Genomic DNA, 9,429 nt, shown 5'->3' with positions numbered 1-9,429 from the left:
AAATAAATAAATAAATAAATAAATAAATAAATAAATAAATAAATAAATAAAATGGGTTAAAATAATTGCAGCCTCCATAGGAGGCCATCCCAACCACCGTCCACTCTGTCTCCAGCAGGTATGAGCAGCCCTGGTGCCCAAAGTCACCCGGAAGAGCTGCCAAGAGGAGCCAGCACCCCTTCAGAAAAACTTTACCGGTGAGCAAGACCCTGATTTGCCCACATTGAGATCATTAGGTGGCAGCAGCATTGTTTCAGACAACTTAGGGAATGCTACATTCTTTTTTTTCTTTTTTTTTTTTTTTTTTTTTTTTTTGAGACGGAGTTTTGCTCTTGTTGCCCAGGCTGGAGTACAATGGCGAGATCTTGGCTCACTGCCACCTCCACCTCCCTGGTTGAACCGATTCTCCTGCCTCAGCCTCCCGAGTAGCTGGGATTACAGGCACGCTGCATGATGCCCAGCGAATTTTGTTTTTTTGTTTGTTTGTTTGTTAGACAGAGTCCTGCTCTGTTGCCCAGGCTGGAGTGCGGTGGTGCAATCTCTGATGACTGCAAGCTCTGCCTCCCAGATTCACGCCATTCTCCTGCCTCGGCCTCCCTAGTAGCTATGACTACAGGCGCCTGCCACCACGCCTGGCTAATTTTTTTTTTTTTTTTTTTTTTTGTATTTTTTTTTTAGTAGAGACGAGGTTTCACCCTGTTGGCCAGGATGGTCTCGATCTCCTGACCTCGTGATCTGCCCACCTCGGCCTCCCAAAGTGCTGGGATTACAGGCGTGAGCTACTGCGCCCGGCCTAATTTTGTATTTTTAATAGAGACGGAGTTTCTCCATTTTGGTCAGGCTGGTCTTGAACTCCTGACTTCAGGTGATCTACCTGCCTCGGCCTCCCAAAGTGCTGGGATTACAGGCGTGAGCCACCGGGGAATGCTACATTCTAAACCCAGGTCAGAGTTGCTCTGAGTAAGTCACTGAGCTGCCTTTTGAACCAGAAAGACCCAGAACCAAGCAGCATTTGGTGGCTGCTTTTCTGGACACAGAATAGCACACCTTGGTGCATCATGCACTTTAGGGAGATGGGAGGAGACTCAGTTTACAAAGGATCCATTTTATGGCCTAGGGTGGGCACTGGGAGGTGAAGCCTAAGTATCACTGGTGGTGCGGAGAGACGGGCTTGATTGATTGGAGAGTTCTTCCCTCGTCCTGCCTGGGGTGGCCCAAAAGTTTTTCTGCCAAGTTACTTCATTCACAGTCAGAAACACATACACTTTGATGTTGCATATGAGATGATGCGGGGTCTTTTGTGGACCCTAGCAATGACCCCAAGGGCCCTGCATGCACCCAAGCATGTGACAGCACCAGGGTAGAAAAGTGAGTAGGCTGGCCGGACATGATGGTGCATGCCTGTAATTCCAGCACTTTGGGAGGCCAAGGCAAGCAGATCACTTGAGGTCAGGCGTTCAAGACCAGCCTGGCCAACATGGTGAAACCTCGTCTCTACTAAAAATATAAAAATTAGCGGGGCATGGTGGCAGGCACCTGTAGTCCCGGCTACATGGGAGGCTGAGGCAGGAGAATTGCTTGAACGCGGGAGATGGAGGTTGCAGTGAGCCGAGATCGCACCACTGCACTCCAGCCTGGGTGACAGAGCAAGACTCTGTCTCTCATTAAATAAATAAATAAAAGTTTTAGGAATCACCTTTTTCACCCAAACTGGGATGCAAGAAAGGAGAATGCATTCCTCTATTATGTTTTTTTTTTTGGTCCCCCAAGTTCCCAAGAGCTAGAAAGCTTCTTTCTATTTTGTTATGTGGGTTGCATTTTTGTTTTATTTTGTTTTGTTTTGTTTTGCTTGAGACCAGGCTGGAGTGCAGTGGTGTAATCACAGCTCACTGCAGCCTCGACCTCCTGGGCTCAAGCAATCCCCCCGCCTCAGCCTCCCAAGTAGCTGGGACAACAGGCACAGACCACCACGCCTGGCTAATTTTTCCTTTTATAAAGACAGAGTCTGATGATGTTACTCAAGCTAGTCTCGAACTCCTGGCCTCAAGGCATCCTCCCACCTCAGCCTCCCAAAGTGATGGGATTATAGGCATGAGCCACCACACCCAGTCCTCGTTTGTTTTTTTCCTTTCCTCCCTTACTTCAAAGACAAAATAACTTCTGACCTGCGGTAGCAGAAGCAGCATCCATCTCCCCAGGGCCTGGCCACAGGGCTGCGGGTCCCGCCCCAGGAGCATGTTAAGTTTATACAGATTCTCCCTTTCAGCTGCTCAATGCTAGATTTCTCATTTGACGGCTCTGAGGAGTTCGATATTAACGCTTTTGAGGACATCATTGCTTTATATGAAAGCAAGAAGTAAGTGCAGAAAGGGCCTTTGATCCCGAGGCCAGCAAGGCACCGAGGGGAGCCATCTTCCCCAGGCGCTCAGTGCTGCGTCCAGGGCACAGACAGAGAGGACTGGCCATTCAGGGAATGCCACGGCCCACAGGGGCCACTCCTGCCAGATTTGCAGATTTAGCCTGGTCGGCAGGGCTAGGGGTGGGCCAAAGTCATGGACCTCGTTCCAAGCTGTGGCCGCTGCACTGACCACCCTGGGTATGAAGGCCTCTCGCATATAGAGGTGACAGGCGACCCCTCTGTTGCCTTTGCTCTGCCTCCCTGGAGGGCTGGGGAAAACAGGTAAGTGGGGCCATGTGGACACTTGGCATGGTGCATGGAGCACAGGGGCTGGGGTCGGGTCCTTCCAGGCCACCTGCCCAGAGCTAAAACATGTGCTTTGAACGACTGCCAGCAGGATGCAGTAGCACGCACCTGTAATCCCAGCACTTTGGGAGGCCAAGGCGGGAGGATCAGTTGAGGCCAAGAGTTTGAAACCAGCTTGGGCAACATAACAAGACCCCACCTCTACAAGAAAAATAAATAAAATGTCTGGAGTAAGGAATTCAAAAAAAAAAAAAAAAAACGGGAAAAACCAGATCCTCATTTCTAGAAGTTCTGTCAAAAACATTTGTCATTTAGACATTCCTCACAAATATTTAGTTTGAAAGCATCCAATTTTCATTTCTAAGGCATTCTAATTCACACACGTTATCAGTGCCAAAGTTGGCACCTCCAGTGTGCATGCTCAAGCCACAGCCATCAAACAAAATGAAGCGAGTAAGGTTGAGTGCTTTGAGGGTAATTACCCCCTTAAACTAGGGTTTCTCTGGCCGGGCGTGGTCGCTCACCCCCTGTAATCCCAGCACTTGGGGGAGGCCTATGTGGGCAGGTCATTTGAGGTCAGCAGTTCAAGACCACCCTGGCCAACATGGTGAAACCCTGTGTCTACTAAAAATACAAAAATTAGCCAGACGTGGTGTGCGCCTGTAATCCTAGCTACTCAGGAGGCTGAGGCAGGAGAATCACTTGAACCTGGGAGGCAGGGTTTGCAGTGAGCTGAGATCGCACCACTGCATTCCAGCCTGCTGGAACAGAGCAAGACTCTGTTAAAAAAAAAAAAAAAAACTAGGGTTTCTCAACCTCAGCACTGTGCCAGATCATTCTCTGGGGTGGGCACTCATCCTGTGGACTATAGGGTGTTGAGCAGCATCCCTGGCCTCCACCCACCAGATGCCAGGAGAGCACCCCCACCCCCAAGTCATGACAACCACAAATGTCTGCAGACATTGGCAAATGTCCCCTGATGGAGATGGTACCACCCCAGGTGCTGTGCTCAACCTGTGGCTCTTGTATTCAAATTAATTCCTCCAAAGGCCTTAATGAAGCCAACAAGGAGTTTGACATCTGGCCACAAAATCATGGAGAGAGACTAATTTGCTCCTCCCACAGAGACCCTCCCTAGGGTCTTCTTTTCTGAGTTGCCCCTAACTGCCTTTTTTTTTTTTTTTTTTTTTTGAGACAGAGTCTCACTCTGTTACCCAGGCTGGAGTGCAGTGGCGCGATCTCGGCTCAATGCAACCTCTGCCTCCCAGGTTCAAGTGATTGTCATGCGTCAGCCTCCGGAGTGACTGGGACTACAGGCACGCGCCATCATGCCCGGCTAATTTTTGTGTTTTTAGTAGAGACAGGGTTTCACCATGTTGGCCAGGGTGGTCTTGAACTCCCTACCTCAGGTGATCTGGCCTGCTCAGCCTCTGAAAGTGCTGGGATTACAGGTATGAGCCATGCCCAGCCTGTCATGGAATTTTAAAAATAAATAGGCTGGGCAGGGTGATGCATGTCTGTAATCCCAGCTACTCAGGAGGCTGAGACAGGAGAATCGCTTGAACCTGGAAAGTGGAGGTTGCAGTGAGCTGAGATCGCACCACTGCACTCCAGCCTGGGCAACAGAGTGAGACTCTGTCTCAATAAAATAAAATAAAAATAAATTTAAAACTAAATAAATATCCCCAGCTGGATGCAGTGGCTCACACCTGTAATCCCAGCACTTTGGAAGGCTGAGGTGGGCAGATCACAAGGTTAGGAGTTCAAGACCTCCCTGACCAACATGATGAAACCCCATTTCTACTAAAAATACAAAAATGAGCCGGGCATGGTGGTGCGCGCCTGTAATCCTAGCTATTTAGGAGGCTGAGGCAAGAGAATCACTTGAACCCAGGAGGCAGAGGTTGCAGTGAGCCGAGATCGCGCCATTGCACTCTAGCCTGGGAGAAAGAGCGAGACTCCGTCTCAAGTAAATACATATCCCCAAAGGTTCTTAAATATGAGAACTTTCTCAGTGATCCAGATGAAAAGGATCAAATGAAGTGGAATGATCAGATGGAAATAATTTTTTTTTCTTTTTTTTTTTTAAGACAGAGTGTTGCTCTGTCTCTCAGGTTGGAGTGCAATGGCGCTATCTCAGCTCACTGCAACCTCTGCCTCCTGGGTTCAAGTAATTCTCCTGCCTCAGCCTCCCACGTAGCTGGGATTACAGGTGTCCTCCACCGTGCCCCGCTAACTTTTTGTATTTTTAGCAGAGACGGGGTTCCGTCATGTTGGCCAGGCTGGTCTCGAACTCCTGACCTCAGGTGATCCACCCATCTCGGCCTCACAAAGTTGATGGGATTACAGGCGTGAGCCACGGTGCCCAGCTGGAAATGATATATTGAAAAGGATCAATGATCCGTGTGGCCAAGTCCAATTTACCTCAAAGCCCCGCCCCACTCCAGGTCTTGGGGAGCCTGACCCAGTCCCGATTTCTGGCAAAAGAGAGTGGCAGCATTGAGCACAGTGTCTTTCCCCAGCTGCATGTTTTGGCTTCAGTGGCCTGGGGAGGGTCCCAATGGCTCTGGGAACCCCAAGGGGGCAGGCATGCTTCTAACTCCATCTTCTTTCTGTCACTGCGCCCTCCCCACCGTCCCCTCAGCGATTTGCATAACCAAATGATCAAGAGCATCAAAGGATTGCCCTGGCAGGGCGAGGACCCCCGTAGGCTTCTCCAGTCCCTCAGTCGGCTCCAGAAACCCCGCGCCTTCATCCTGTGAGTCCCCCACCAAGACCCTGCTTACAAGTGCAACAACCGCCTCCCCCTACTCCCACGACCCCGGTGGGGCCTGCAGTCTTCCTAATTTGCATCGGCCACTAAAACCACAGTGCTGTCTCGTAGCTCACCCCCCAGCCATCACTAAATGCCAATCAGTAACACCCCTGGCCGCTGTCTGCACTGTGGCCCAGGCACAGCCAGCTTCCCAGCACACGGGGCAGATTCCCAGGAGCACTCCTTCTTCGAGGCATCTAATTTTCCACCCGCAAACGTGCCATCCTCCGTCTCCTCCCCGTGCCTGTCTGGCTTGCAGAGCAAAGCTTGCTCCCGCCTTTGCCACTGTGAATTTGCAGAGAAGCCGTCTGCAGCAGGGCATGCAATTTCCTGAGAGGATGGCCCTGCTCTCTGCAGGTGGCCACATAAGCCAGTCTAGAGAGCCCAGAAGGTGCATAAACCGGGTTGGGATCCCAACTGTTAGCACACTGTGGGACCTGAGTATTCTATGCTTTCGGCCTCCAAATGGGGTAATGACTCTCATGCTTCCATTACGCTGACCCAGCACCAGGCAGGCAGCAGTCTCAGCTGACAGGACATCCACCTGCAGTCACCACATCCCGCCTTTTAGTGGCCATTGAGGTGTGGGCTGGCTGAGAGCAAAGCTTGCACCTGCATGGGAGCCCATGGAAGCCAGTTTCTTTTTTTCTTTCTTTCTTTCTTTCTTTTTTTTTTTTTGAGACGGAGTTTCACTCTTGTTGCCCAGGCTGGAGTGCAATGGTACGATCTCGGCGCACTGCACCCTCTGCCTCCCGGGTTCAAGCGATTCTTCTGCCTCAGCCTCCCAAGTAGCTGGGATTACTGACACCTGCCACCATCCCTGGCTAATTTTTTGTATTTTTAGTAGAGACGGGGCTTCACCATGTTGGCCAGGCTGGTCTTGAACTCCTGACCTCAGGTGATCTGCCTGTCTCGTCCTCCCAAAGTGCTGGGATTATAGGCATGAGCCACCGTCCCTGGCCCTTTTTTTTTTTTTTCTTTTTTAAGAGATGGGGGTCTCATTCTATTGCCCAGGCTAGAGTACAGCAGTGACACAATCACCGCTCACGGCAGCTTCGACCTCCTGGGCTCAAGCAATTCTCCTGCCTCAACCTCCAGTGTAGCTGGAAATACAGGCGTGCATTACCACACCTGTCTAATTTTACTGTTTGTAGAGGTGGAATCTTGCTATGTTATAGCCTAGGCTGCCAGGCTGGTCTCAAACTCCTGGGATCAAGCGATCCTCCTGCCTCAGCCTCCCAAAGCACTGGGATTACAGGCATGAGCCACCGTACCCAGCAGGAGCCTATTTCAAACTTTTGTTCCTTTTTTTTTTTTTGAGGCAGAGTCTCACTGTTGCCCAGGCTGGCGTGTAGTGGCTCAATCTCGGCTCATTGCAACCTCCACCTCCCGGGTTCAAGCGATTCTCCTGCCTCAGCCTCCCAAGTAGCTGGGATTACAGGTGTGCACCACCACACCCGGCTAATTTTTTGTATGTTTTTAGTAGAGATGGGATTTCACCATGTTGGCCAGACTGGTCTCGAACTCCTGACCTCAAGTGATCCGCCCACCTCAGCCTCAAACTTTTGTTCTTGTTCTGCCTTATTTTACCCCACAGGGATTCAGGTGAAACTGAATGCAACCACGAATGGCTAGGCATCTCACAGATGTGCAAGCTGTCATCTCCTTAGCCGGTCTTCAAAAGGCACCAGGCCTTTTGAATAAATAAATAAATTTATTTATTTATTTTCCCCTTGGTCTGCAAGATTTCGTAAGGTGTCTGAGAACACAGGAGCTGCCCGCTTCCTTACCTCGGCCAAAAGAGCAGCTTTGAGTTTTGCGAGGGGTTTCGAGACAGAGTCTTGCTCTGTCACCCAGGCTGGAGTGCAGTGGCACGATCTTGGCTCACTGCAACCTCCGCCTCCTGGGTTCAAGCGATTCTCCTGCCTCAGCCTCTTGAGTAGCTGGGATTACAGGCATCCGCCACCACGCCTGACTAATTTTTGCATTTTTAGTAGAGATAGGGTTTCACCATGTTGGCCAGGCTGGTCTTGAACTCCTGACCTCAAGTGATCCACTCACCTCAGCCCCCCAAAGTTGTGGGATTACAGGTGTGAGCCACCGCGCCTGACCAGTTTTGGTTTTCTTCTTTCCCACCAGCATGATCCTGAAAGGAGCTCCCACCCAGGCCCCATTTTGGTTATTTTGCAAGGCAAGTCCCTGCCCTGCCAGCAGAGGGTTCCAGAAGGGCCTCTGGGCCGGCTTGGTGTCTACCAGCACATGGCAAAGACAGCCTGGTCACCTGGTCTCCACCAGGACTGCTCAGGCTTCCTCTGCCCCACTCAGGGCATCCTGCCGTGATTTGGGGATATGTCAGTTCCTCCATAGCGAGCCCCGTTGGATGCACGTCCCACCCTGTAGATTCCTAGCCAGCCCCTCCTACTTGTCGGACATCCGAATGGCCCCCAGACCAAATGCTTTTCTCAGCCTTGGGGCAGCCACCAGCAGAGTCCGGCTGCCGCCATCCCAGGGAAACTGGTGTCCACAGACAGTGGCTGAGGCACGCCACGGTGTGCAGTGTGGAGAGGTGGCGGCGGCCTTGTTGCACTTGCGCCTTCTCGCTGTCTCCCGTCTCTCTCTGTCTCAGTCTAACCCGCCAGGCGTGGCTTGCTGAACTAACCCAAATCCCGACGCTGTGTTCCTTTTGTTCACAAAACCATTTTTAATATTTTGACAGGAAAAGTAAAGGTATCAAACAAAAGCAGATCATTCCAAAGGTAAAAAAAAAAAACATACACCCCGCGCGACACATTCCAAGATATCTTGCTTCTCTGCCCGTCTTGAGAGCTTTCACTTCTGCAGCTTCATTACCTCCTTCTTCCCACTATCTCCCCCTCCCTCCAAGAAAAAAAATGTTCTTGTATTAAGATGATTTGGAGCTGGCTCTTTATGGGTTTCCCAGAAGCAGGGTCTGAGATGGGGATATTTGCACACACAGCGGCTTATGGAGGGGGGCTTACAGGAGAAAGCAGAGAGAAGGGGTGAGGGAGGAAGCCAGGGGCATAAGCGCAGCTGAAATCTGGCCTCAGCCTGGTCCCACAGGGGAGCTCTAGTGGGTTCATAGCACCATAGAGCTCATCCTGCCCCAAGGTAATGGGACCCTTCCGTATAACAGCCCCATCTTCAGTCCCTGGCTACAGGGCCATTTCCAGATGGGACAGAGCACCTCCCAAGTGCCCTGTCTCGTTTCCACGTACAATTGCAGCAATTTAGGAAATTTGCAAAAAGAGTAAGACTAGCCTTGCAGTTTAGTTAGCAGATGGGAGAGGGCTAATTCCTCTTGTCAGCTGACAGAACTGGCTGACACACGAGGGTGGCCTGTCCGATGAGCTCATGCGGATAGCACAGAAAGGACCTGGCCCTTCTTGACTCAAGTAACGAAACTGTAGGAGCTGTGCAGAGGAGAGGGTCGGCCAGGTTCAGTAGCACTGGCTTCCTCTCTAACCCAGAGGAAGGGGAAATGGGGCAGCCACTCAGGCCCTGAAAGAGGCTGCCATCAGCCCTGCTGGAACCAGCGCTGTGTGCAAGGTGTAGCCCACCTCGTTCCACTGGGCCCTCTCCAACAGCGTGATCCCGAGACCAAATCTAAGAGCTGCCGCCTGGGCACTCGCTGCGGGGACGCTGTTCTGCTCTGGCTCTGGGGACGCTGTGATGCCTTCCCGTGCCCGTGTGGGCAGTGGGAGGGCAGGCCGGACCCCATGTGTCTGTCCTAGAACCTGCTGGACTCCAAGTCCCTGAAACTCATCATCAGCATGACCCTGCATGACCGCACCACCAAGTCCCTGCTGCACTTGCACAAGAAGAAAAAGCCACCGAGCATCAGCGCCCAGTTCCAGGTGGGTGCAGCAGGAGAGGCGGGGGGCGGCGCCAA

The 9,429-nt window shown here is 51.5% G+C and overlaps 1 protein-coding gene across 1 annotated transcript in view; it reads left to right on the top strand.

Annotated features, from left to right (window-relative positions):
• Positions 1 to 9,429, top strand: part of MYO9B (myosin IXB) — a 136,434-nt gene that overhangs the window by 99,105 nt on the left and 27,900 nt on the right. The window contains 4 exon segments of the mRNA XM_023229693.1: positions 119 to 197; positions 5,349 to 5,462; positions 8,236 to 8,275; positions 9,272 to 9,394. Of these exon segments, the coding sequence (XP_023085461.1) occupies positions 119 to 197; positions 5,349 to 5,462; positions 8,236 to 8,275; positions 9,272 to 9,394 (356 nt within the window).

The sequence above is a fragment of the Piliocolobus tephrosceles genome, chromosome 21, assembly GCF_002776525.5.
Source record: "Piliocolobus tephrosceles isolate RC106 chromosome 21, ASM277652v3, whole genome shotgun sequence".
NCBI classification, from domain to species: domain Eukaryota; kingdom Metazoa; phylum Chordata; class Mammalia; order Primates; family Cercopithecidae; genus Piliocolobus; species Piliocolobus tephrosceles.
This window is presented reverse-complemented; position numbering and strand designations above follow the sequence as displayed.